Source organism: Aphelocoma coerulescens, chromosome 14 (assembly GCF_041296385.1).
Source record: "Aphelocoma coerulescens isolate FSJ_1873_10779 chromosome 14, UR_Acoe_1.0, whole genome shotgun sequence".
Taxonomy (NCBI): Eukaryota; Metazoa; Chordata; class Aves; order Passeriformes; family Corvidae; genus Aphelocoma; species Aphelocoma coerulescens.
Window position 1 is genome coordinate 13,499,149 of NC_091028.1, and position 27,970 is coordinate 13,527,118.

At 46.5% G+C, this 27,970-nt stretch overlaps 1 protein-coding gene and 1 long non-coding RNA gene across 3 annotated transcripts; one reads left to right on the forward strand and one right to left on the reverse strand.

The window, feature by feature from the left end:
* CYP2W1 (cytochrome P450 family 2 subfamily W member 1) lies at window positions 1-19,785 on the reverse strand. 2 transcript variants are annotated; one of them, XR_011155192.1, is made up of 10 exons: window positions 19,588-19,785; window positions 17,258-17,420; window positions 16,934-17,083; window positions 16,490-16,650; window positions 15,844-16,017; window positions 15,168-15,309; window positions 14,432-14,619; window positions 13,802-13,943; window positions 12,205-13,411; window positions 7,292-7,366 (listed from the first exon to the last, which is right to left on the reverse strand). XR_011155192.1 is itself a non-coding variant. In XM_069029595.1 (9 exons), the coding sequence occupies exons 1-9, from the start codon at window positions 9,166-9,168 to the stop codon at window positions 1,217-1,219; spliced, it is 1,503 nt and encodes a 500-aa protein (XP_068885696.1). In that variant the 5' UTR covers window positions 9,169-9,951; the 3' UTR covers window positions 1-1,216. The 2 variants fall into 2 exon arrangements, 1 of the variants encoding a protein (XP_068885696.1); XM_069029595.1 differs by lacking the exons at window positions 12,205-13,411; window positions 13,802-13,943; window positions 14,432-14,619; ... (4 more) ...; window positions 17,258-17,420; window positions 19,588-19,785 and adding exons at window positions 1-1,407; window positions 2,014-2,155; window positions 2,637-2,821; ... (3 more) ...; window positions 5,179-5,328; window positions 8,971-9,951 and having other exon boundaries at window positions 7,204-7,366.
* LOC138118546 (uncharacterized) lies at window positions 14,602-27,607 on the forward strand. The gene is made up of 7 exons (XR_011155193.1): window positions 14,602-14,740; window positions 15,571-15,704; window positions 16,980-17,034; window positions 20,083-20,316; window positions 21,746-21,881; window positions 22,620-22,742; window positions 25,909-27,607. It is a non-coding gene; the product is annotated as an uncharacterized lncRNA (long non-coding RNA).
* The last annotated feature ends 363 nt before the right edge of the window (window positions 27,608-27,970 follow it).

Consider the following 27,970-nt stretch of genomic DNA (forward strand, 5'->3'; position numbering starts at 1 on the left):
TGAGGACATGGGATCACAACTTTATTGGCTTCCCATGAAGGGGAAACAAAGAGTATGATAAAACACATAAGAAAATGCATGTGGAGGGGTGGGAAGTCACGGGCAGATAAATGGATGGGAAGCTGCCTGCGCCATATGTCAGCTCGAATAAGGTTGTGGAATATGATGGAATGTGAGTGCCACAGAGAGAGACAACAGCCAGGCTGAGCTACAGAGGAGAGGAAGCCAACCCAAACCAGGTCTCGTTTAGTCCCCGATCCCAATTCTCTGTGCATGTGTGTGTGTGCAAAACAAGCCCTGTGAAATGGGACGGCGTTTGCAGGGGAATTGCACGGCTGGTTCCAAAGGCCAGACCATCCCAGACACCGGAATGACTGCTGATGTGGGCTCTCAACACTAACCAGGATAGCTGAATAGCAGGCTTCACTGCTATTAACAAGGTCAGGAAGGACAGAGATGCGTAAAACTAGCAGTGGGTGTAGTTTATTTTTCTGTGTCATTAGCCTTTTATGACCGGATGCTGGTGCAAATCTCATGTGGCCTCAGGATTTAAATTGCAAACTTCGGAATGTAGCTCCTGTTTCATTCAGACTGAGGAGCACTGTTGAGCTTGGTAGCACCACTTGCTTATCTGAACGGGTTTGCAGACCCTGGGGCATCTTCCAGGACACTGTTCCAAGGCAGGAATAACTTAGTCCTCAAATCACATGAACCAATCTGTTTTTTCACTCTTGATGTTTGACTTGGCTGCCTGGTAGGTGAAATCCTGGTTGGATTTTGCTGTGAGCTGTGGGAAAGCTCAGGAGGTACCTATGGATGGCTCAAGCAGTGTCTTCCTGTGGCTTCCAGCAAACTGTGGTTTGTTCTTCCTCAGGATTCCGGGCAGATTTCTGTGACATGGTGAACCTTGGGAGCCTGGGTGTTGCCCCTACTGCTCATGGGCTGCATCCCCTCCACCAGACCAGCAGCTTGGTCCCTTCATCAGCTCCACGCACGGTTTGTCTTGAGAAGTGGGGTGTGATTGTCAGCACCATGGTTTGTGTTTGCATCTCCCCCACAGCACGGGAGCACAGAGCAGCCTGTGGGGGGCACGGAGCAGAGGGGGAGCGGATGGAGGCAGTGGGAAGGGGATGTGGTGGTGTGGCAGGATGGGGGGATGGCGAGTTGGAGCAAAGCTGGGGTCTGGGACCCCCAAAGCTCTCGGACGAGGCCGTGGTTATTCCCGCAGGACAGCACAGGTGGCCTGAGGCTGAGGCCGGAGTGTGAAAGTCGTTTGGGGGACGGTGAGGTCCAAGTCAGACTCTGAAACTCCTGGTTGGGGTCGGAAAGTGAATGTTTGGAGCAACCCTACGAAGAAGACAAACAGCTCCATCTTGGCCAGGCTTTCTCCGATGCAGTTCCGCCGCCCTGCAGGTGAAAGCAGAGTGTTTTACCTGATGGAAAACCCAACTGGAATGTTTGCCATGCACACGTTAGTGTCTGAGATGCTGCAGTGGGAGCAGGAGGGAAACCTTGAACTGCACTAAAGCATTTTGGAGTAGAGGGGCCTGTGTTGCTAAAGGCTCCTGCCTGGTCTCTTTTGTCACAGCCACAGCCATCTTACAGGGTTATTACACGTTTGTGGTGTGCCCTCTCCTCTCCTTAGCTCTTCCAACTCTCTCAGCATCTTTAACCCTTTCTTTAGAAAAGCAGCCTGATAGAAGAATGCCACCTCCTTCCAAAGTGGAATGGTTTGAAACTCACTTTTCCTGTGGAATTTATCCTCACATCCCACTTCAAGAAAAGTGTGTTTCTTCTTTACCACCCTTCTTTGTGCTATATTTAGCAGTGGGAGAGCTGTGCTCTGAGAGCAGCCATTTGCCCAGATGCAGAATAATTGATTCCATTCTGTTTTGTGGTTGCTTATTGACGGAGTTAGGGGCAGTATTTAGACACAAAGACCTCATTAGTGTGTACTGTAATGAAATGGCCCTGCCATAGCCCCAGCTCTGTGCAGAGCAGCCTTTTAGTTACCTGTGGAGAAGGGCAGGAAAGCTCCTTTCTTTACAAAATTCCCTTCAGCATCAAGAAAGTGGTTGGGGTTGAACTGATGTGGTGTCTCCCATTGTGTCTTATCCAGCAGCACTGAGGTAAGTGATGGGATTACAATTATACCCTGGAAGAAAAGTACATGAAGGCACAAAAGATAGCAAAGTGCTCTGTTTTGGTTCATTTTCTCACACAGACTTTGGTGTCCCAGGAGATTTGCTCCACCTGGGGTAGGTGGAGACCATGAGGGTTTTATCCCATCAGCCAGTAGAGAGACATCTGTCCCACCAGCGCCAAGGATTGGAGCCAAACCCCACATGGTGCTGTGGAAACCTCAAGGGGAAGGCAAGATCCTGCAAGTTCTCTGGCAGATACTTCACTGTGCAGATGGCAGCAAGGAGGTAAACCAGGGTTGTCATGGAGTGGGGAAGTCCTGAGCCTGAGAGGGACTGGATTGAGTCCTGTGGCACACTCCAAGCTCAGTACAGGAACTCTTCTGGGCATGATTTTGGGCTCTGTCCTGTAATTCCCTCTAAAGAAACCATCCTCCAGTGGCACTGGCCAATCTGGGGAGGGTGTTGGATTCCTGGGAGGGAGCAGCCACCTACCTTGGGAAGGAAGTAGCCCCTGAAGTGGGTGTCCACAGCAGTGCAGCGGGGCACGTGTGGCAGGAGGGTGATGAACCTCTGCACCTCGTGCAGCACCGCGTTGGTGTAGGGCATGTTCTTCCTGTCCTCGTACGTGGCCCAGCTCCCCGCTTTCACCGTTCTCCCAATCTCCTCCTGAACCTTTTCTGGAAGGAACAAATGAAAGGGATGTGTCCCAGCAAGGAAGCCAGCTCCCTCCTTGGATTTGGTTTGGGGGGAAAAAAATCCGTTTTTTTCCAGAGTTTGAAGAGAGAGAGGGTTCTTAAAGCAGCAGTGTGGATATGTTTCATTCAGGCATGTGGGTGGGTTGTTTTCTCAGCATCGTACTCAGATTTCCACTCATCCTCTCTCCTAGCAAGTCAAAGGGGCTACTTTATTGTGACTTTGATCAGCACCTAGGTACATTAGGGATTCATCACAGCGAAGGGACAGGATTCAGCTCTTAAGTCAAAAGAGCTTCTGTGGATCTGAGGCCAGGGCTCTCCCTTCCCCATTTCAGCCTTGCCATGGATGGAGTAGGTAAAAGCTGCTCACTTTGAATCTCTGGGTATTTCATCATGAGCAGGATGGACCACTGGAGCGTGGTGGCAATGGTCTCTGTTCCGGCCATGACCAGGTCAAGTATGGATGCCATTAAGTTGTCATCATGGAAAAGGCTGTCTTTCTTGTTCTTCTCCTTGAAAAACACAAGATGTAAGAGGAGTCGTAAAACCATCAGTCTGAGTATTCAGCAAGCTCAGGAAACACTGCATAACCCACAGCACTGCTGGCTGTGGTCTCGTGTTTGTGACCTGGGTGATAAAATAGACCTGATCTTGAATGCACAGCATCCCCCAGAGACAGAGCACCACAGGTGGAAGGTCTGGAGTGGAGTTTTGGTTCAACACCCATCTCCCCTGGAAGCAGGCTGAAACCCAGAGCCAGGTGCTGTTCACAGACTCAGCCTCACAGGTTTGGAAAGCGCCTGGTCTCTGCCCTGTACAGAGTAGATTCAGCTAATCCTATCTCTGAGGGACTCCTGCCCAAGGCCAGGTTTGAATCCCCCACAATGCTCAAAATCACCTTTCAGGCCATTTCTGCCTGGGCTTTAGAATTGTCCTAACTCCTCCTCCACACAGCTGAGTAGAATACTTAGTGCCTAAGGTCAGCCTGGATCCAGCTGGAAAGAAGAAAAAGCTCAGAGCCCAAATATTTTGTGTTGAATGAAATCAACTGATGTGTGAAACTGCCGGGCCTCTACTAAGTAAGATGCAGGGCAAGGTTAGAACTTGTACTGATGATTTGTCATTCAAGTACTTACTTTAAGGGGATCATTCATCTTGATGGAGCAACAGTATCAATGATTAATTGATTTGTTTTGATAAAAAGAAAGGCAGAGTCAGCTTTCATGTGAATTCAGGCATTTTCTACTAGGAGCAAGTAGGTGATCTCACATTATTAGTGCTGCTATTTCAGGAGTGGATGAGAGTAGCTTTTGTATCTTAATTTTGATAGAAAAATGTACCAATTGTAAGAGGCTAGCATCTGATTTAAATACCACTGGAATAACAGCATGGATTTCAAAAGATTTACATGACATGACTGGAATCAAGACTCAGCAACTGTTTCAGCTAGAAAATCCAAAGGAAACATTGCAAACAGCCAACAGAGCTAAGCAGTCCAATACCTCTTGTTGCTTGAATATCAGTGCATCGATGTAGCTCCTCACACTGTTCTCGTTGATGTCCTCCCTGCTTGCCTTCATGAATTGCCTTAAAATGACACGTACATCTTCGATCTTCTTGAGCATAATCTTGTGGGTTTTGAAAAGAAATCCAAGGAACGGGTAGAAATTGAAATACTAATGAGAAATTAAAGAAGAGAAGCGTTAGGCCTGAAGAAATATCACACAGAATCACCTTGACACATGCTGAAACAGCTTTTTCCTAAGGCACAACATATCAGTTGAGTTTTGTCTTTAGTAGCAATATCTCAGAATCCCAGGGACTTCCTGGGCAGATTTTCATAAGCTGAAATAACCATAGTTCAGTTTTTATTTCAGCTCCACACAAATGTGCAGGATGGTCAAAAGGAAAGTAGGCAAGGGGAATCTGGCAGCAAATTTTGGTGACCAAAGTGGCACGTGGAGAACTGTCACGTTTTAGGTGTGGTGGCTGGTTCTGAACATTTGAAAGCTGCTGAAGTCCATCCTATGGTCGGTGTGGCTCACATGCCAGTGTAAAAAAATTGTTTATCTGTGGGACAGGCTACTTACGTTTAAATATGGGGATCCGAGAAGAATCATAATTTCATCTATGAGTCTTAAGAGAGTGAGAAACGTTGGGTCCTTGTAGTCAAACCTGTCCCCAAAGAGCAGGATGAAGGTGACGTTGATGGGAGCGCAGTTGAAGGACGGCAGGCTGAAAGGTTCCCCTGCAGCAGGAGCAGGATGGGAAAGCTGTGAGCCATGGAGCAGCTGTGACACACACGAGGCTGGACAGCCCTGGGATTGTCCCCAGCTCACCTTTGAAGGATTTGATCATCTCGATGAGGAAGTGGAGCTCCTCGAAGATTCTGCCTTCTATCATTTGTTTCCCCATGCCGAGGTTGCGCATGCTGGACACGGTGAACCTCCGCGTTGTCCTCCACAGCTCCCCGATGGAGAAGAACAGACCTGGGGAGCCCGGGAGAAATGTGCTGGGTTCAGGCACGGAGGAGCCCCCCACACCAAACCAAACAGGGCACTGGGTGAGCAGGGAGCTCCACAGGTGTTTCTGCTGCCTGTTTTCCCATGGATTTAGGGGCTAAAGGTCTCCCCTTTCTGTGCATCTCGTCCCTGTATCCTCTCAGCTCCACTCTCCCCATCTCACTGAGCCTGTGGTTTGGGAAAAGCAAGCTCCCTCCCAGCCCAGTTACCCCAGCCCTCTCCTGAGTGGCAGATGGGCAGGTGTGGCTTTCAGATCAGTATGGCTTGGCTGTAGAGCTGGGGGAGGTGTTGGTCTGAGTCAATCACAGGACATTTTTGACTCCACTGATTGCAAGTCTAGGGCCTCAAGCACCTTGTATCTCTGAAGCTTCTCCCTTCATCCTATTCCAGTCATAAAGGTAATTTATCTGTGTGGGATGGGATAATTCAGTCTCCTCAACCCTAAATGGTTTTATTGAGATTCCCAGCAGTGCTGTATTTTTAGCAGTGGCGAAAATACTGACATTTTTGTGGAGGTTTCTGAGCTCATGCCTCGATGATCTCTAGCACCTCCAAGCAGGGATGGCTATTTCATCCCGTCAGAGTGCTGTAAAGAAAAAACTGAGTCAATAATCCAAAAACTACCTCAGATCGTGGTCAGTTGAAAAGCTGTATACCAGCACTTCACATCTTCATCGTGGCTGTGAGGCTTTTAAATATGTCTGCTTTTCTGTTTTAAAGCAGTGTAGTTTTAATTTGGATAGCAAAACCTTTTGCTCTAAAAATGTCGAAGCAAATTTCTAAACTTCAATTTTTAATTTTTCTTTAACTTATGCAATTTCATCTGGATCATTCCTTTTCTGAGACCATCTTCACAGCCAACAAATTGGCATTTTCTGAAGAAAAAATGTTTCACGGGAAAATTTGTGACCATTGTTGCTTAACAGCCCTTGAGAACTTCCCTCTTTGGGTCACCTCTGAGTGCCTCAGACTCGGGTTGAGAAGGTAACTGTGAAAGGACTTAAGGTGCAATACTGATAGTCTCCCACAGGGATGTTTTACATGTAAATTAGCTCAAAAAAATACCTTTCTTCCCACTGATTCCTTTTATTTGTGTAGCGATAGATTCACCTATTGATATTATGGCTGGGTAATTTAATTTCTAATTCCAATCCCAGCTTCAGCCTGTGACCAGCATATAAAGCTGCCTTTTGGTTCTCAAAGCTAAAGCCTCAGATGAAGCAGAGGATGGACAAAGCAAAAAGTCCTCTGAAATAGTCAGGGGTGGAAAGTTACCTTGGCAAAACTATGGGATTGTTTGTGGGGGTAAATTTCCAGCCTCAGCCTCTTGCTTCTGCCTGAACCTGTTTCAGGCTGGTCAACCTAAGAACCTTTGTGGGGAGGCAAAGGTGTGGGAACTGACACGACAAAGGCAGTGGGAGAAAGGCAAAAACCCGACAGCTCTGAACAGCCAAGCCAGGTAGTCCAAAGTCTCCTGGAAACATGTGGAGGGTTCATAAACACGGCGGTGACAGCAAGCTGCTTGCACCGACATCTCACAGAGATTAACCCCACAGTCACCGCAGTGCTTTTAAAAATCCCACCCCTCCCACCCTTCAACTTGTAGGATATGGATGGGTTGCAAGTGCGTCAGCAAAAATGATGGAAAGCCAGGAGTCATTGCGTGCAAGGAAAGCCAAATATTTTCTGTTGGCTTCGCTGCAGAAGGGCCCAAGGGGGATGTTTAAAAGCTGGGCTCAGGGGACGCACAGTTAGGCTGTATTTCATCATCATCATCATCACAGGCACTAAGCAGCAGTGTCGTCCCTCCCTCCCACCCACCCCCACTCATTGCTCTAGTACCGTTTCTGTTCTGAATTTGGTCAAATATTGGGATGGATGGTCTGTCTACAAACTCCTCTGTGTAGTTCACAAGCGCCTCCCGCACAACTTCGTACCCGGTCAGGACCACAACTTTCTGGAACCCAAAGTGGAGGGTGAAGATGGGGCCATATTTTTCTGCAAGCTGAAAAAAGAGGAGCTGTGATGGTCAGGAAGGGAGGAAACCTGCATGGAACAGCTCTTGCTTTCTGAAAGGACATTTTTCCTCGTAGATCCTGCTGGGAATGGCTGCAGAGCTGCTACCTGCAGAAGGTCGCCTGTGAGCCAGAGCTTGTCATGGTCAAACATTTTGTACAGATGGCTCACTGGCATCTCTATGGAATTCAGGCTTCTTGCTATGAAAGAGCCCCCACTCCATCAGTGCATCACTAATCTGTTTTTGCTGTTCAGGAGAAAATAAATGGAAACCAAAAAACCCGCCCAGAGTTAAAGACTAGACCTCAAATGGCAACAAAAGTTGGCAAACCAGAGAAAGACCAAAGAAGAGAAGGCAGTTCAGTGCAAACAATGATGCTGTCACAGAGGAAAGCTTTGGTCTGATGCTCCTGATGTCCTAAAGCACTCCTGCATCCTGCTACCAGAGCAGAGGAGCAGTGCATCTTTCACAGGACAAAGGGGTACCCAGCAGTACCCACCCAACAAACCCCAGCTGGTGCCAGCTGCTTAGTGCAAACACCACTTTTTGCTCTGCGTGGGGTGAGATGGAGGGATAACCCCTCTGGAGTAATCCCAAAGCAAAGGCAAACATAGGCAACACCAAACACAGCCTAGCAAGGGACAAAAGCATGCGGAGGTAATTCCAAAGCACCGTTCAGAGGCTGCAGCCGCGTCTGCCCAGCCCTGCTGGGTAAACTGACCCCAACCCTGACACTGCCCGTAACAGCTCCAGGTGCTGGAGCCTCACCCCATGGCAGCAGAAAGCCCCAGCGGTTCTCCCGCAGCACAGCCCGTGTTCGCTGGGGGTCACAGGAGCCGTGTGGACACCCGGCTGTGACCCCCACTGCCTGTTTGCTCCCTCTCTCCGTGACCCCGGCGTGGGTCAGCCCCAAGGGAGCCGTCTCCAAAGCCAGGCAGGAATGCCCGGCAGCCCCAGGAACAGCCTCGTCCTGCACACAAGGACAGTTTACCACCGTGAGTGGGGTAAGTTGTCTTAATTACAGGTTAGGGGAAGAGCTCACAGGTTGTTCACTCTGGTTCCTTGGCACAGCCTTCCCATCTCTCTCCTGCACTGCCTTCTAGACTTTAATGCATATCCCATTCATCCAGAGAGAAAGGGATTTTGCAATGGAGCATCTGGATTTGGCCCTCTCCGCGGCAGTTTTGGGGTCACTGCATTGTGGAATTCCTCTTGCCAGATCTCCGGGGCATAGAGGAGGGAAGCAATTTAATTCATGTTAGTTATATCCTAATGCTTCAAAAGATTTCTGGGTGTCCAAGCTGTCAAATTAATATTTCAAATCCCACAAGCATTATAGACTTCCTGTACATCATCACAATTACATGAAGAAATCCCATATTACCCAGAGGTCTTTTTTTAATGGTTGATTGCTCCTAAATTACATTGCATCAACACAGACATTGACTAGAAGAAGCCCAGAAAGATATTATAAAGTGATTTTCACACCTTTACAATTTAGTTTGAATTAAAAAAGACAGAAAGTTCTCACTGATACATCCCAGGCAGCTTTAAAATCTATGAGGGTCTGGGTTAGGGTTTTTTTTTCCTACCTTCATTAGTGATTTATCTTGCCTTCTAAGATCCACCAAGTGCAGGTTACCAATGATCGGAAGAGGAGTTGGACCAGGAGGTAATTTAAAAGCTGAATTTTTATAGCCAGTTGAAAAATAGACTACAGCTAATAATACTGCTGCACACAGCAGACAAACTAATGCAGGATCAGAGAGAAATGAAATTAAAAAAGACATTTTTTTTAGTAATAATCTGGTTTTTGGGGTTAGAAGCAATAAAAATGCAGTGGCACTGTTCAGTTTCTGCCAGCTGGCTTTCTGTTTGCTCTCTGCAATTGCTACAAGCACTCAATTCTTATTAAGGTTTGTAGAGTACCTAAATAAATACTGCATACTCCACCCTCTTTAAACACCTCAGAGAATGTGGTCTAAGCAGTTTGCAAAGCCTGTCCAGAAGTAAAGAGAGTTTCAAATTACAAACCCATGCATGTGTGTGCAAGAACATATACATGGGAAAAGGTGCTTGGCATTCCTTTGTAACCTCCTCCTCCCTGAGACCTCAAGGTCCTTCATTAGTGGTGCTATGACACTCCAAACACTCTGCTGACACAGGGAAATAAAAAGGCTCTTGGAATCCTATCAGAACCTTCAGGTTTAGGTAGAATTTGAGATCTCTGTGTTTTACTAGAGAGAAAAATCAGTATAGTTACAAGAGACTTTCGCTTTCTTGATGTCAAGTGGAGATCAAAGGTCGTTAATAATGGTAAAGCCCAACTATCCCTGGGGGGTTGTAGCCCATAAACTTCTTCATAAAGTCAGCTCTGAACTGCCTGGGAGGGATGTGATTTCAGACTTTGTGTCTGAGGTAGAAGACATGTAATAGCTAGCCATGGAAAATTAGCTTGGATCAAGTGATCGTGAGTGGATTCATGAGTGCAGTGGAAAGACAAAATTAGATTTGAAGCTTCTGTGAGGACTCGTCATTTTTCAAGAGCAGCTTCTAAGAGATAGAGGGAAGAAGTTAATGAAGTTAATGAAGCCAGCTGACCTGGCAGGCTCCAGAAGGGGAACAAGACAGGAGAATTGAATGATTTTAAGTCAAAGATACTAAACACCTGGAGCTTGCATCCCTCATAAAGGCTTAAATCTTGTAGAAAATAATTGAGGTCTACCTGGCTGAATAGTGGTTTTCAGGAGGAAGTTGGGCATAACCAGCCAAAGGAATAAGATTGTTCAGGGAAGAAAGGGCTGTCTTACATGATGAGGAAGCGCAAGGCTAAAGGTACATTTGTCCAAAGGTTAGATCATATAAAGGCCATTATTCAGCAAATATGGGCCCTCAGCCTTGGAAATGCAAAGAAGGCAGGGAAGGAGGTGAATCTGATCCAGAGCAGGGCATAGGCAGCAGGGTCCTGGAGCAAACAGCTGCTGGGCACTCACTGGAGCTGCCTGCGTCGTGTGGAGATGTTGCAGCACAAAAGCCACCCAGAAGCAGAAGCAGCAAGTGTGTCGCAACATTTCTGGGATTTATTTTTTTATTAGTTTCCAAGAAATGGGCTGGAGGCAACAGTTTCTCCCAGAGCATGCTTAGGATGACTCAGCCTGCCTGCTGCAGTGAGCTAAGAGGCAGAGGGGCTGTAAAGACAGGCAGGAAGGATCACGGCTGGCACAGGATGCAGAATGTGGGCACTGCGAAGAGAACTTGCAATGGCACATGCCCTGTGCCTGGGCAAAATGTTCCTGCAGGGTTTTCTTGGACCAGCAGCACCCTGCAGGGCAAAAGTTACGTGTTGCTGCTACTCTCCTGGTATTTCATCCTTGCCCTGGGAGCCTCTGAACTCATAAAAAAGCCTTTCAGAAAGAGACTTAAATTATCTCTGAAAAGCCAGGGGGAGTGTATTGTGTTTTTTTTCAAGCCAGGCTCTGAGTGCAATGCATTAAAATGACAAAGGTAAGTAAAAGCCTTGCGATGACAAGAAATTCCTGTCTCACTAATGTGTCTGGTACGTGTTTCGCTCCGGAGCTGCGCTGCTACGTGCTGCCCTGCCTGAGCACACAGAGCCGAGCACAAAACACCTGCCAGGCACTGACACTGCTCTGGGTGCATTCCTGGGGCAGCTCAGGGTGCTCGTGGCCCGGTTGTCCTCCATCCCTCGTGCCCATGTGGCATTCTGCCACCTCCTGTGACCCGGGTGGTGCTGGTGAGGATGGGGAGCATTGGGCATCGGCCACCTAAAGGCAACCACATCACTGCCAGTCAGCCAGCCTGGGCCAGTAAAACACCAGCCCTGCATCCTGTAACTTAAATCCCCCCCCCCCAAGTCTCTGCGCCTTCCCTTCAATGCCAGTCCCATTCTTGACCAGCAGTGCATCCCAGACAGCACCCTCGGATAACTCCTGCTGGATTTTACTGTGATGGGTTCCTTGTAAGCATGGGCAAGAGGCACAGGAACCACTGTAAGGGGTCACATCAGAGAGGCATGCAGAGCCACACCCTGCCTCACACAGCAGTTGTGATGTTCTGGAGTTAGAAATTCAGCCATTTCCTTTGAGATGTCTGGGGCTATGAGTATATTGCTCACTTTTTGTGCTGCTGAACATGTCCTGGCTGCAGGCTGCCCGGGGATCCCTGTGCTCACCTCTCTTGTGCGGGTGTATTAAAGGTGGTGCAGCCCAGCTTTATTGGTTTGATCCGAAATCAGCTTCATACTGTCACACCAGATAGAGCAACAGAACAAAATATTTAATGATCAAGTAGGTGATAAGGTCAGGCTTGCAGTAGTTAGACTGCAAATAGAGCAACAGCAAAACAAGTGCAAGCAAGCGCAGCAGCAGCGGCTTCCTTGTCGCAGAGCCTGCTGAGCACTCCCTGAGCTGTGCCCAGGAGCTGGAGCTGGGCCTGTGGTACAGCCCCTGTCCAAGTGCAACACCAGCACAAGTACAAGGTGGAGTATAACTACTACAGTGCTACCTTTAGTCGTGTGAACTAAAGCTAGTGAGGCGAGTCAGTGTCGTGGCCAGAGGCCGCCCTACTTTGTCATCCCTTTATATTCTTCCTCCTTTCTTTCCTTCCATTTGCAGCACAGATCAGCTTTAGATGACAGCAACTTTAGTTTTATGTGGTAGGTTTACCATAACTGCCCCATTTTCAGTCGAATGGACAATACTGTCCCTATTCATCACAACACACTTGCTAATTGAGACTGAAGTTTGGAATTAGGAGCCTGTGGATGATGGTTCACCCTGCAGTCAATGCAGAGAGTGAGAAATTACCTTATGCCAGCTGATTCATCCCCTGAAGGATCCTTTCTCTTGGTGAAGGGTAGAGAAGACCTCCTGAGCAGGTACAGCTCCTGAGGTGCAAGTGCAGCAGGGGGCTGGGCTCTCCCAGCTCTCTGGTGGAGCGTGGCAGTCCTGCTGCCCAGCCCCAGCTCCATTGCCCTCACACCGCCTCAGGCTCGTATCGCTTCAGCCACACCGACTCAGAAACTCTTCCCTTGCCATGGCTTCTCATTTTCTGCCAGTTTAGGGATCTAAGATGGCCCAGTAAGGGATTGGCCAAGTGCCAGAGCCAGGATGAGCCAGGAGAGGTGAGGGAGTGGTAGAAATGCCTTTCTCAGCAGAAGCAGAAAGCTGCTCAACTGGCCCCATCATAAATGGGCTGTTGAGGATAAAGTGCCTGGTGTGAGTTGGAAAGAACCCACTTCCCAAACCACTTAGATGTTTTCTGATAACTGTCTCGTGCCTGGGTCTTGGCAGCAGCCCATGTTACACCCTTGTGTCTGGGACTCTGTAATAAAGATAAGGCAGGTTGTATCGCACAATGGAAGCTCAGTCTGAGGCTCAGCTGAACAACCATCCTGAGGAGACTTCCAGATCCATTGAATGTCTCTTGTCTCCAGCTGGGCCATCAATAATCAGCTCTGCTCTAGGGTTTGGACTTTGGGCTGAGAAATTCCCCACAGGGGCTGTCAGGGGAGAGCTCTCATGGGTTACATCTATAGAGGAGGTTTGAAGGCATTTCACTCTTTCAAACTGTCCTGAAAACAGGATCTCTGATGTGCTGTTCTGGGAATGAATCAGTTTCTAAGAGCAGGACTCAGGGCTGTCCAAAGGGTTTGCATGATACAGACATTGCAAGAGCTGTTGGAGAGAATGTCATGAATGAGAGAAAATAACAGTGCCTGGTGTCTTCCTTCCCCTAAAGCTCAGGGCCAGACAGCTTCTCCCCACTGTAGCTAGATTTGCTTTCAAGCTTGAAGTGTTCACTACTCTAATGCCATGTTGTTTGATCATTCACAGGGCACAGCACAAACCAGGTGAGGCATGGGAGTCAAGGTAAAGCCGACATCAGCAGTGAGATCCAGGTCTGACTTATCCACTCCTGGAGGGGGCTGGAAAACAAATTTGCGGAGCAAGCCCGAAAAGAAGAGGAACAGCTCCATTTTAGCCAGTCCTTCACCAAGGCAAGCCCTTCGTCCTGAAAACAACCAGGGGAGAAGTTAATGATCAGCACTGTAACTGTTAATGTTGATGTCTGACACCTTCTAAACTGGAGGTACAGTTTGGAAGAGCAGGCTGCTGAGATGGGACATCTTCCCTTCCTTCTCTCTGTATATTAGAGGTACTACTGACTTGGTCTCAAACTACACAGAAGCCTTAGGTGTATGAAATTGTTCAGTGGCTGTGGGTAACTCAGTGTCTCCCAGCTCTCCCAAAGAAGAGGTGGTTACCTACAGCAGTGGTGGACAGGAGAAATGACCAGAAATCCCTTACCCTCTGTTCTGTGTCCCTGGCTTTCATACTTTCCTGAAATCAGGGGGAACTGCCATTAGCCTTGTCCCAGATGGTACACCCACACTCCTCTCACCTATAGAGAATGGAATAAATGCTTCTCTCCTAATGAAGTTCCCACTGGCATCCAGGAAATGTGAAGGGTTGAACTGATCTGGGGTTTTCCAATGTAACTCGTCATTCAGAGCGGAGGTCAGCAGTGGAATAATCTCAGTACCCTGAAGGAGATCAAAGAAACTCATGGAAGAGGAGATCACTCCCCTACTTGAGCCAGACTTTTTTTTTTTTATAATGTGAAGAGGCAAATAAGACGTGACAAATAGAACTGGGGAATGCTCCCCTGCCCCATTGTGGCTCTGTCTGTTTTCAGTAGCTGCTGTTTTATTTTTTTGGACCACAAAACATTCCTTTCTTACAGAGTCAGATCTTTCAAGAAAGGTGCTGGGGTAGAGGTTCCACAACTGACATAAAAGATTCAAACCAGTGTGACTTAATTAAATCTCTGGTTAATCATGATTCAATCAACTGCAGCAGACCACAATCCATTGTAAGTTTATAATAATTATCCTGGATCCAAGACAAAGGGTCACAGCACAGATTAAACCATGCATCACCATGTCTTTAAGTTATTTATGTGTTTCTTCATCTGCTTTAAAGAAAGCTGTGAGGAATCTGTGCAGCATAAGCTGCCAGCCTCAGAGCTCACCTTAGGAATCACATAGCCTCGGAAATTCACATCTCTGGGAGTCGATCGTGATACACCCATGGGGACAATATTGGCAAACCTTTGTATTTCATGTATTACTGCTTCTGTATAAGGCATTTTTTTCCGGTCCTCCAACTTAGGCAGCTCTCCTGGTGCAATGACATGGTTCATTTCTTCCTGAATCTTTCCTTGGAGGGAGGAAAGGATTAAGAAGCTGATAACAATCTCATCTTGCAACTGAAATGGCTACCAGTTTGGCAGAGATGAAGAAAAGGGAAAACTGTAAATATCTGGGAAGGGCAGAATTGGGTAAGTCAGCGCATGGTGTCGTTCTTTCAGGTTTGTTGTTGAGCTAAGGCAGCTTGAATGGAGTCAGTACTATCCATCCCATGCCTGCCTCTCATTACACACCTTTGTTACCCCATAACTTTCAACAGAAACCAGATCAGAATCAGCTCCTGAGGAGACCTTTAGATGTCAGCCCATAGCCTGCAGGTGAATAACGATGGGGGAGCTTTACTGTACCTGTAGGCTGCCCCTTAGCCTCTCCCACTTGGCTGGGCTGGTTTATTGCAACCCAGCTGAATAAAATTCCTTTGTAAAGTCAATGGTTTTTATATCTCCCAGAGCACTCAGAATAATTACTCTAGGCAACACTGAATGAGTTCCACTCCCTTCCACAACCAAAGCCTTAAGCATGCAGCAATAAATTGTACAAGAGACTTGTCCTCCTTACTCTGAATTTCTGGGTATTTCATCATCAGAAGCAGCCCCCAGCGCACAGTTGTGGATGTGGTCTCAGTCCCAGCAGCAAAGAGGTCCAGAGTTGAAAACATCAGGTTTCCATTGTTGAATGCAGTGTGGGGCTTCTTTGACTCCTTCAAAACATGTGGGTAATACAGCAAGTGACACCCATATGTGACTGTGTTGCCACCATTTTTATCTTCATTTTAGCTTTCTGTGGCTTTATATGTGCTGGAAAACTAAACATTTAGTCTTTTAGCATTAGGGCCTATGCTGTGTGGAATTTGTCTGGTCCCAAGCATATGTGCAATCCCCAGGCCTAAATATTAGAAATAATTGCAATAAATTGGAATTTATTTACTGCAACACAGTTTATCCCTGTACCATTCTTGCAGGAAGGTTTGGGATGATCTCTTCCTCATCTGTGCTGAGTGGCAACTTATTTCACCCACGTGGGACATCTCGACAACGAAATCCCTTTAACCAGCAGTTCCAGAGGGGCCATGGAGCGAACACAGCACAGCTCCCTGTGAGTATGAGCTTTGATAGATTCTGCTTGCTGCAGTTCTTCTGTTTCCACTCACTCCCAGTCCCTGACAGATGGCCAGGCCTAAGAATAAGTCAAAGCTAAGGGAACAGAAAGACACTGAGACTCAGCTTTAAAGTACCTGTTTTTGCTTCAGCAGAAAGGCATCCACAAAGCCCGTTAGGTCATTTTCATTCAGCTCCTCTTTGTGTTCCTGGAAGAGCTTCTGGAGAAAAGCGTTCAATTCACTGATATTTCGTAGCACTGTCTTGGAAGCTCCAGAGAGAAATCCAAGGGATGGGTAGAAATTATATAACTGTGGAGCAAGAGAGGTCTTACTGTTAATTGGCATTTTTGAACACATACTGGTATCTCAAATCTCACTTCTGGTCCCTTGTCCTTATGCCCTGCCATTTCAGGCTGTAATTGCCCCCCTTCTACAGTCCAAGGAGCTCTGGATTCCTGCAGAAATAGTATTCTTTCTGTAATACAAGAAGGCAGGTTTGGGATTGTGCTTCTGCACTTCAAAGAGGGTAAAATTGTTCATTTGTGAAGACTTTGGTTTGTTGTTTTTTTTTTCTTTTACTAATAAGCTTCACAGGCTAAGTGCAGGAGCCTGGGAATCTGTGCACTGCAGATACAGAACCACAGATGTGTTCTGTACAGGATGACTTGCTGATAATGTTCTTGTTCTCAAGAAGAAAGATGTGGGAGGCCAGGAGAATGAACCCAGGAAACCGGATATCCCCCAAAAACCTAAAAGCTAAAACATAAAATTAGGCTCTTACCAGCACCATAGGGGAGCCCAACAGCTTAATATTTTGATTTATCAGCTTCAGCAAAGTTAGAAATACTGGATCATCATATTCAAACCTCTCTCCAAACAATATAGAGCAGATGACATTGGATACAGCATTGTTGAGTATCATTTTCGTATCAAATGGTTTCCCTGTATTTCAAGCAATGAGAACAAATAATGATGTGATTATGTTCGTTTTGGTCTGGTTTCCTATGGAAATGTAGTCCTGAGCTCCCAAAGAAAACTCATTCCCCACCCAGAATGCATAGCAGGGAACTCTGTTTCAGTGTTTTAAGGCCTTGGTTCAATAACTACTGCAGTGCATGCTGAACTTTAACCATGAGATACCATTTGCTCAGAGTTAAACTTTCATTAATCTTTATTGTTCTGCTAGACCTGTTCTCTGTCTCTGGCTGAAAGATTTGACACTCACCATGATAGGATTCAAAATATTTGATAAGAGCATTTACTTCCTCCAGGATTCGGATCTCAAGGGTTCTCTTTCCCATTCCAAAATCTCGCAGCGTGGACAAGGTAAATCTTCTCATAGTTTTCCACAGCTCTCCGTGGCTGAATGCTATGCCTAAAATAAAAGTGTAACATCCTTATGGCCCCTGGGGTTCATAAACGTTTGTAAGGCTTTTTATGCATTGGTACCTTCTAAGATCACAAAAAGTGATCTCTAACAGGATATTGCTCTCTGCTGTGAGAATATAATGAACAGAGACAAAACTTATCCAACCAAAACGTCAATTACCATTTCCTTGTGTCATTTTCCTAAATATGGGTATTTCTGCCCTCTCTCCAAACTCTTCAGCATGATTTAAGAGGGCATCCTTGATGGTTTCATATCCAGCCAGTACCACAACTCTCCTGGGTCCAAAATGCACAGTGAAGACGTTGCCATATATCTTGGAGAGCTGTCAAGGTGAATAAATATGTTCATTCAAAGCCAGATCTGGACTCAAACACTGGTACTGGCCACCCTAGGTGGTTCCTAGACCAAAAGGAGCCTCCCAGCCCTGCCTGATGTCTCCAGGCAGTGCTGTAATTCAAGTAGTGAGCAACAGCTATCGATTGCCAGCATCTCTGCTTGCACCCTGTTTGCACAACAAGGTGTCTGCTATCAGTGCTCCTAGCAGGGGAGTCAGTAAAATGCCACAGCATTCCTGTGGTGTTCTGCAGTAACAGGCCAGCAATACCACGTTGGGAGGCTGGTTAGAGAATGCTGTAGCAGGCAGGCCTGTTTATTGTAGTGCTGGTGACCTGAGGCAAGCGGGTGTGCACACACCTTTGCTGAAGCCACAAACATTGCAAAAACAAAGCCAGACAATAACTCTTTCTTTCAGGACGGCACTTGTCTCTAATTATGTCAAGGTGGGTAGTGTTGCAGTCATCACGAAATTATTTGCTGGCCACCAGAAACTTGAATCCAACTAGGAAGCATATTCTGGTAGATAATGTCACAGGAACGTTAGGCTTTTATAGCAAATTAAATATGAATCATCTGTTACCCAGAAAGGTGGCTTTGACAAGCTAATCATTCACTCGGTATTTTAGGTTCCTTCAAACACACTGCAAGCCATCCGCTCCAAATGTCTTCTTGTTTCTGCTATGCCTGGGTTACCATTTTCTATGCATTAGATACATTCCACAAATTGAATTTCAGATTAGAAGCAGCTCCTGTTATTACACCAGACAAATTGAATTTGTTTTCATCAAACGGTGGTTTGACGGCTTGGGAGATAACATTAGTGCTGGTTCTTTCATCCCTGGCAGCTCACAGGGTGTGTGGCAGAGCCAGGGGCAGGGAATCACAGCTGCCTCTGAGCCTTCCTTTGGCCATCTCCTTGCATTAGTGCTTCTTGGCATCCACTCTGGTTTTGCTCAGCAGCACAAGTATTGAATGTGGCAGGCCTGAAAGCCCAAATAAAGCTTCTTGGTAGATTATAGGAAATCAGGCTGGTGCCATCACATGACATTTGTATCATAAAATCCCCCAGCACTGCCAAAAATAGTTCATAGTTTCATACTGACATCCTCAAACATACCCAGGATCAGATGGGAACTCAGGACCAGAAGCCCATCAGAACTGATCTCTACACAATCCTCTGCCCCATAAATCAAGGCAGATGAGCACTGTGTGCCTGCTGTAGGAATTCTGTACTTTGGCAACACAGGATGCCCTTTCTTCTACAGCTAACTGGAGGATTTCAGTGTCTGCACTGCCCTCTCACTGCAGATGTTCAAGTGGCTGAAGGAGTTCTCTGGGGACCAGCTTTCCCCCATCATAGTGTCCAGTAAGCAGCACAGACACAGGGCATGTGACAGGTCACTCACAGCACATCAACTGTCTCTACAGCAACCAGATAAAATCTGAATTCCCCCTGACTTGTCGCCAGGTCCCTATGGGAACACAGCAGACACTTTCTGAAACAAACATTGCCCCTGGCTTTTTAATATTTAAGTCTTTTTTTATTTTTCTCTTCTAGAAATATAAGTATCCATGGAACTGTGTAAGAAAAAGCAATTTGTTTAGCTAGACATATAAAATCCATGCATCAAATCCTTAACAACCCTGGGCAGTGTGTGCAGGGGAAGGGCTGGGGAGGCAGAGCTGTGCTTTGCATTGCAGAGATATAATTAGTTTTGGAAATAAGTCTGCATAGGACACCCCCTTTCTCTCTGCTGTGGGGATGATGCCTGTTCTCGCTTCATCCCTTCCATCCACCCATTCTTCCTAGAGGTCTGGTGGCAGTGAGACATCTCTTGATGGCAGCAGCCTGGCCCAACCTGCAGCCTCTGAAGGGCTCAAAACATCAACGATTTGGAGTGGATTGCAAGGGGTGTGGGGGGATCTACGTTTGAGTGTGTATAAAGAAAGGAGTGTATTATATTTATATATAAATACAAGTATGTGCATGTGCACCTCTGAAGGTGCAGTTGTTCTGCCAGCCTATCTGTATGCCAGATATCTCCTTGCTGCCCTCCACACAAAGCAAACACAACCACATCTCTATTTCCCCAGCTGCATTTGTCGCTTCAGGAATTGCACATTTGCCCCCTGCCTGCTCGCTCAGCCCCTACCTCTGTCAGCGACTGGAACGGCTTGTTCAGGTCCACCACGTTCAGGTTTCCGATCAGAGGAAGAGGTCGTGGCCCAGGGGGCAAATTGCAAACTGACTTCTTGGAGCTGGAGAGAAAGTAAAGGAGAGCAAACAGCCCTGCTGCCAAACAGAGCAGTGAGCTGGAGCCCACGTACTGCAGGAAACTCTGCACAGCCATGGCCAAACCCAGGTGTGGGCATGAGCATCTTGGGGTCCCTTTATAGCCCTTCTGTCCTTGCCCGAACACACCTTCTGGGGAAGTGCCTTTACACAGAGAAAAGGGCTCTGCAGACTTGTTTACGTCCACTTAGACCAGATGTACTCAATTTTCCTGCCAGATAAAACACCCTCTTTTATTCTGAACCATGGATTATCATAATCTGGAGCTCTTATTTCAGCTGTAACACTGGGATGAGGTATTTGTTTTCCAGTGAAGATCTGTGTTATGGGCACGTTGTTCTCTGTGTGATTTCAGGGCCAGAACTCAAGGACAGGACCCATGCTGGACTGCTGTCACTGTGCCAGGTCACAGGGCTCAGCTGGACCACTGGTGATGCAATGGAGGAAGCAGGACACAGGAGGGAAAGCCCACAATAATGCAAGGCCCAGGGTGCAGCTGGCAAGGAAGCCCTCGGGGAGGACAAGACTGACCATGGAGAAGCTGGAATGGTGGCTTCAGGATTGCTGACAGGAGCAGATCTATTTACAGGTGACAGCTCTGATTCTCTTTGCTTTCCTGACACCTCTTTGAACAAATCAGTGTTTTCATTGCTAGCACTGTTATTGTCTTTGTCCCAAAAATCCTCTACCAGCAACCCCAAAATGCTCCTGAAACCACTTCTGTCACTATTTTGCAGTTTACTGCCCATAGAACTGTGTGCCTGGATGGCCATGTCTGGCTCATCACCATTTGGTGATGACTCTCTCTGTTTATGAACAGCTGCAATCCTCTAGGAGAAACCATCCCCTGCAGGCAATCCTGCCTAGATTGGGAAAGAGATCCTGAATCCTTGTAACTTGGGAGGAGCCAGGATCAGACTCTGCAGCTGGCCAGGCAGAGGATGGAGGAGGGAGGTTGCCTGGGCAGCTGCTGCCAAGGAGGAGCACATGGCAGCAGTTCTGGCCCTGCAGGTACTGAGTCATGTCCCAAGCCAGGGCACGGTCCTGCAAGAGCTCACGTGCCCAGGAGCCACCCCCACACTCTGCATCCTTGGGGGGTGACAACAAAGCAGAAGTGACCATGAAAAGGAAGCCACTGTTAGAAATGGTGGCTCTGGGGGAAGGAGCTGATTTGATGCTCTATCCCATATTCCCCAGTGGGGATATTTTGCTCCCCAGTTGCAGATTCTGGCAGATTACTGGGCCGTGCTGCTGTTCAACCCTTTAGAAATCTTTAGTTTAATAATTCTTTTGCTAGAATTCTCCAAGGCTCCGGGGTGCAGGCTACACTGATGGAAAAATGATGATTATTTATTAATAATAATAAAAGTACATTAGCCAAAGGCAAGGGGAATCAATAAACTCTAACTAGATTGACAAGAAAAAGGAGCCTGCACGTCTGCCTGCTCTCCAAGGCTTGTTATCAGGAGTGGAGTTTTTCACAAGGGGGAACTTTCCTGTGCAGAAGAGGACCAGGCAGGGTGGGCAAAGAAAGGAGGGCAATGGATGGTCACGTCCATCTCAACATTTGCTGCACAATTATGAGGTCTTGGCCTGCACCCTCCTCTCCCAGACATTTCCAAGAATATCCTGTTCTGCCAGATTCTTCTCTGAGCAAATGGTGTGACTACTGGGACTCCTGAGACTTCATAATATGCAGCAAGAGGGAGGAAAACACACTACATGGGGCCAGTTGGGTACCAAAGGAGGAAAGTTGTTGTTTCTGTTTATATAAAACTCTGTTGGAGTAGAGCTGGCTGCTGCCAGAGCGAGCAAAAGCACCTTCCCAAGGACTTCAATCTGTGGTAACAATACAGAGTGAGAGCCTTTCTCAAGTAATGAGTCCATGGACTTGCAGCCTGCTGGACTGATGTGCTGTGAGAAATGATGGATGAGCTCTCCAGAGGGAGGGAATCTTGGCAGTTTCAAAAGACAGCCAGTGTGATTCCTCACCTCCATTTCTTCCTCACATCCTTCAGCTTCCAGTATGCAATCCTGAACTCAGCCTACAGCTACAGGCTTGCAGGTGAGGATCCCACACAGGACTGGGGAGAAAACATTGCTCTCTGCTCATGTCTTTGTCTTTCTACCAGCCCAAGGCAGAACCATCTTCAGGTAAGCAGACTTTGCAGGCACAGCTCAGGGGACTCATCAGTTCCTCCTAGAAAATGAGCCTGCACCTTAAACAGCACAGTAACTCCTGTGTGCTCATCTGGAGAAGGTCACATCACCTTCTAATGGGACACAGGTTAGCAGTGCTACAGTAACCGTAGGATAATGCAGGGAAAGAGTTGTTATAAGGCCATAATTCAGTCAATGACTGCTGATAACATAATAAACCATGAGAGTGAACACCAAGTGCTTGTGTGCCTTGCAAGGCTCTGCCACTGATTTACAGCCCCCAGAGATGCCTATCAGCCCATGCATTGTTATCAGGGATATATAAAGCCTGAGCACACCCTATTAAACATTAACATTTTTAAAGACCCAGATGTGTTAAAACTCAGGCTGCTCCTTGCTAATGGATTTCGCTTGCCTTGACAAATGCCAGTGCAAAAAGAAATCAAAAGCTTTCCGACTCTGACCTCTTTCAATTTTTCATCATTATTGCATTGTTTTATTGGATTACACCCACTTCTTCCCACCCTGCAAATCTTTGTTTCTACAGGATCACTACAGGGTAGTGATCAGGATCTCAAGTGTTCACTTTGCTCATTTTTATACAAACAACTCTTTAATTTCTTTTCATTTATCTGTCAAATCAATGTGGGTTGCAAATCTACTTTGGGAAGAAAGACTCCTGAAAAATATTTTTTTAAATCATTATTTCATTGCAATATTTTTTTTTTCTAGGAAGAGATTCATGGTTGGATATTTTTCCATATTCTGAGTTGAAAGATTGTATGTGACTGGTCACTGGGAGAAGAAAATAAAAAAATCTGTGCATGAGATTAGTGCATTGTCCCTGCAATGAAGGTGAGAGTATTTCCCACTTGTGTTGAGTATTTACCATTCTTGGGAACTTTGTTGCTTTTAAAAGCCTTCTTGTACTGAATAGATGCCATTCCTTCAGGAGTCTCACTCAGTAAGAAAGTACATGGGACATCCTTGGCTTTGGCGCTGGTAATGTACTTTTAAATACGCATATCTACAAAAATATTTGCAGTAAAATCCCTTGTAACTGTAGCTAGAACCATGATCTTCCAGATCTACATTTACACCAAGTCAAGGCAGCCTGACCTGGGAAGTGAGTATTGAGTAGGTTGGGTTATGAAGAGCTGATTTTCAAAATACAACTGATAAATCAAATGCCTTGACACAGCTCCAAGGATTTTTTGTTCTGGGTCTCTGGCTTCTGTCTATCTCAACAAAATACTGCAGAAATTGTATTAATCCAAGAGAAATTTGAGGCATATCATGAAGGGTGATTAGTTGGTATCTACAGAAGCAGGGTTCCAGCATCCTACTTTTGGCCCCTGTCTTGATGCAGGTGGAGACGTGGATTTAGATGTGCCAGAATTGCAGTGAGCAATTTGAGATAAAGGTTTGTTTCACCTCTCAGTGCAGCATTGCTATTTCTACAATGTTCTCCTCTAACCTGATGAGGTTTTGGCTCAGTAAGAACAGAAAATGAGCTATCACTCTGTACATCTTTGTAGAGCACATAACATATTAAGGCCCTGACCTTATTGGCATGAAGCTACAATTTCCCTGTAAGTGCAAAACAATAATATTTCATTAATCATCCACAACAGAAATCCCCATTCCCCAGACTATTCTGCCAATATTCTGCATTTTTGCTTGTCTAGTAATCTGAATTAAAAGGGAGAAAAATGGTTTACAACAGCCTGTGGCAGTGATGTAGCAAGAGGCCTTATGTAAGAGCTGGCGGCGTGCTCGCCGCACGAAGGTGAGGTGCAGGAATGAGTGATCCTGGAAGGATGTTTCTCTGAGGTGTGTTCTGTGCCTGGGCTGGGAACAGCAGTCTCAAGGGCACAAATTCCAGCATCTGAATGTGCTTGGTCTTGTTCAACTCATTAATTTCCTACAGCTATCCCAAGTCAAGCTACAAAATCCCCTGGTGCTTTACTCCAAGCCTTTCATGGCTCGTCAATAAATTATTTTCCAATTAACTACCTGATAATTTGAGCCTGCAGGCTCTTAAAAGAGGCAGCGTGGTGAGAGAGAGAAAATAATGGAAGTCATGGACTTCACCCTGCCCGTAAAAAAGAATAAAGGTTCTTCTCTGAAGTATTATTCAATTTCCAAAAAGTAAGGGTGAGTGTGTAATAACTCCTTCTGAGGAGACATTTGTCCAGCTGATGGATAAACACCAATAGTGGAATAAGTTTTTAAGTGGAATTGCCTTTCTGACAACATTGGAAAAGAACAGCTGTAAATGTTATTTCAGTCCATAATTAATGATGAAAGGCTCCAATTCAAGCAAATTATTTTTATTTCTTTTTTAGTCTATCAAGCTGTGTAACTTGAAAGGGGAAGATCCAGGATCTTCCCTAGTTTGGGAAGTCTTCTAATTTGAGCATTCTAATTTTTGGCAAGGGCTCAGGACTCCATACTAGAGATACTGTGAAACACTACGAATTATCTGATCTCTCTTGGCACCCTTTTGCTGAAGCAGCTATTTCAGATTTACCTGATGCTGTCAAAGTCTCTCACTCCTTTGAAAGATAATATGTGAAAAGCATTTAATTCTCTGTTTGTGGCACTGCTCTTTGTGGCTCTGCTTTTGTTGAGTTCTTTTGGAACTGGTTGGTTTAATCCGCAAATGAGGTTTTTTTTCTTCACAGTGATTATCTAATGGGAGTTTCATTTGATCTCCTTGGGAAAAATATATCCTAAATTGCTAAAGCACATGTATTAGATTGTATGACAACCTGTACCTTTAAAGGAAATTCTAGAAGATACAACTGGCTTTTGCAATAAAAACATTAAGTAATCATAACCAAACACCTGCTACTATACCTGACCTGAATTTGAGTAACTACAACATTTAAGACTCCAAAGAAAGACCCTGAGTTAATGAATAGGTAAAAAAAAATTTGGATAGAATAAAATATAGCAAGCTGATGTAGCCTTTGCAGGGAATCATAGAATGACTTAGGTTGGAAAAGACGTTTAAGATCATTGAGTCCAACTGTTCCCCCAGAGCTGCCAAGGCCACCACTAAAATCATGTCCCCAGGTGCCACATCTACATGGCTTTCAAATACCTCCAGGGATGGGGGCTCCTCCACTGCCCTGGGCAGCCTGTGGCAATGCCTGGGGAAGTGAATTTTCCTAATATCCACACTCATGCCCAGTTGGGTGTCATCTACAAACTTGCTGAGGGTGCACCCGATCCCAACATCCAGATCATTGGTAAAGATATTAAACAGAACCGGAAAGGGTTGTTGCTGTCTGCCTGGGAATAATTCCACTGGGGGATCTTTGCACATGTTTTTCCTTTGACTTCTTCCTTCATCACATGGAAAATCAGCAAGTTGGCCAGTGTAGCAGAAAGTAAGGAACGTAATTCGGGCAGTTTGCTGAAGTGAAGTGCCTTGACACTTCAGTTAAACTTGTCCAGATAAAGCAAAGTTACTTCCCTGCTGCCCGGTCATCTGAAATCTGGGAGACAGTTTGCTGCATGTATTTATGAAAGAGGAGTATCTCCCTTTTGCCATTAAGTGTTATAACGAAGTCAAGTGGAAAAGTGCTATTTACTGTATAATAAAACCCATCTATTGTTCATAGCCCTGAAAACCTAATAATCAAATCTTATATTTCAAGCTGTGCAAACCAGTTGCTTATGTAATAGAACATGGTGTAATTTTCCATTTACAATTTCAATACTGTAATAAGAAAGCAATCAAAGCATAAACAAAAGACACTTTAAACAGAACTGCAGTTAATATTTCCATAATGGCCGTCCTTAAAAATTGAAGCTATTTCATTTTTTTTCCCCCTGCCTTGAATTCTTTCTGCTTCGCTCAGTCTTTTAATTAAAAGAAAATCAACTTAAAAACAGATAAAATACTGTCTTAAACCAATTGCAGCTATGGGCAAAGAAGAAAAAATACCAGCCTAATTCACGGTTAACACCCGGTGAGTTAAATTAAAGCTATTTCTCATCCTCCTTTCAGAAGCAGACTGTGGATCTGCAGAGTTTGTGCCGTAAACCTGCAGGCAAAAAGGGTGTTTTTCTTCGTTGTACATCTTGAGGATCTGGAAGTTCACCATTTCCCAAGCACCTGCCGACACCCCCTCGGTGTCACTGGTCTCACCAGCGTTTACACCGCACGATGGGAACCCACTGCTCTCCCGCTGCTTGCAGCAGGCACAGAACAACTCAGCGCTGTCCATCGGGTTTGTGCACAACTTCAGCCGTGAGGATTCATGAGGGATGAGGAGCCTCGCTCATCGTGGCCACCACGGGTGGCTGCTGGTTGAGCGGAATGGGAACGGCCCATCCGAAATCCCGCTGGGTTTCTTTCTAAGGGAAGTTGGTGCTGCCATCCTGCCGGTGCCATTCCCCGGGCTCTGGGGTCACACGCCAGCCGCAGCTAGGTCCAGAAAATGGGCTTTTAAGTCAAGAGCCAGAGCTCAGCAGTGACACGTGAGGGGTTTATTCTTCGGGCAGAAGGGAAGGAGGAGCTTGGCCTCAGCCCTGGATAGAAAAGGGAAAGGTTGGACAAGGCTGGATCCTGTATGAAGGGATTTGCTGACGCCAGGCTCCAAGTTGGGCTCTTTCCCCCTCCATTTCCCAATGCACAAATGCCAAGCACAGACTGTTTTCCCGGGCCCCTCCCCAGACAGGCAGCCCACGGCCATCACAGCCACCCATTCACTGAAAGGAATCGCAGAATCACAGAATACCCTAAGCTGGAAGGGACCCCCAAGGATCACCAAAGTCCTGCACAGGACAACCCAGAAGACATTCGGAGCATTCAGAGGGGAATGAGGACAATGACACGGGTTTTGTGAGGAGGAATCGGTCTATTTCTCAGCACTGTGTGAAAAACGAGGTTCACTCTCCTGTGAGAATTTAAAGGGTTTAATATAAAGACAATAAGAGACCCATAAAATAAAGCAAAGAGGTAGCGGCCGGGTGCCTTGGTGCTCTGCCAAGAGCACACCCGGTGCTCGAGGTTGGGCCTTTTTAGACCATTTTTGCTGTCTGTTCTTTGTGCATATTCCAACTTTTCCCGGAGCTGTTCTGCGTGGCCGCTCCTTGGTGCCGCCTTTTCAGCGCAGGCGTATTCTTCTGCCTTGGGTTTTATTTCTCTTGATTCGTGGGCTCGGGCTCGCCAGGAGCGAGTTGAGGGCTGGGTCGGGCTCTCAGCTCCCCAGACAGCCGGGGCTGAGGGCAGCTTTGGCCTCTTTGCCCCGGGCAGAGCGCTGAGAGCGGCTCTGGGCCCCTTTGTTCTGCGGGCAGCGCTGATCAGCCGCTGTGGGCTCATCCTCTGCTCGCTTGGAGCTTCTCTTACTCGCTCACACTTGCTAAATTCTTGCTAAAAAGAGAGAAAATTGCATCCACACAGCGAAAAGCGTTTCTAACATTATATAATATCTACCTTAATACTCGCGAGAAGCCAGTATTACAATATATAACAACAGCACAAAGGGTGTTAGGGCCGGGTGCTTGGGCAGAGGTCCAAAGGCACAGCTTTACATCCAAAAGATCGGCTTTAAAAGTCCAGCGCTTATTTCCTATTCATCACCGTCATGCATCATTCATTAATTCTTTGGAGTTGCTGAGTATCATCTTATCAGTCTTATCTTTTTCCTTGGCTCCATTCCCTCTGGTTTCGGGTTCCTTTCTTCTGATAAGATTTTCCAGGAATGTGAAGACCCCCCCCCCCCATTCTTGCCAAAGTGGCCACCCAAACTGCAGCCATTCTACAGCGTTCCATGACAGAACCCAGGCAAAGCTTTTCTCACATTAAGGAACATGAAAAAACCAACACCACAATCCATCCATAACAATTCTGGGACACGCGAAGAGCCAACATCACAATGCCATTGATAACAGAGGGCCCCGCGGTGCTGCGGCCCGCCCGCGGAGGGATCCGCCAGGAGGGACTACTTGTGATGCGGTCCTGGCCGCGGAGGAATCAGCGGTGATGCGGCCGCCCGCGGAGTGATCCGCCAGGAGGGACTATTTGTGATGCGGTCCTGGCCGCGGAAGGATCAGCGGAGGGCTCA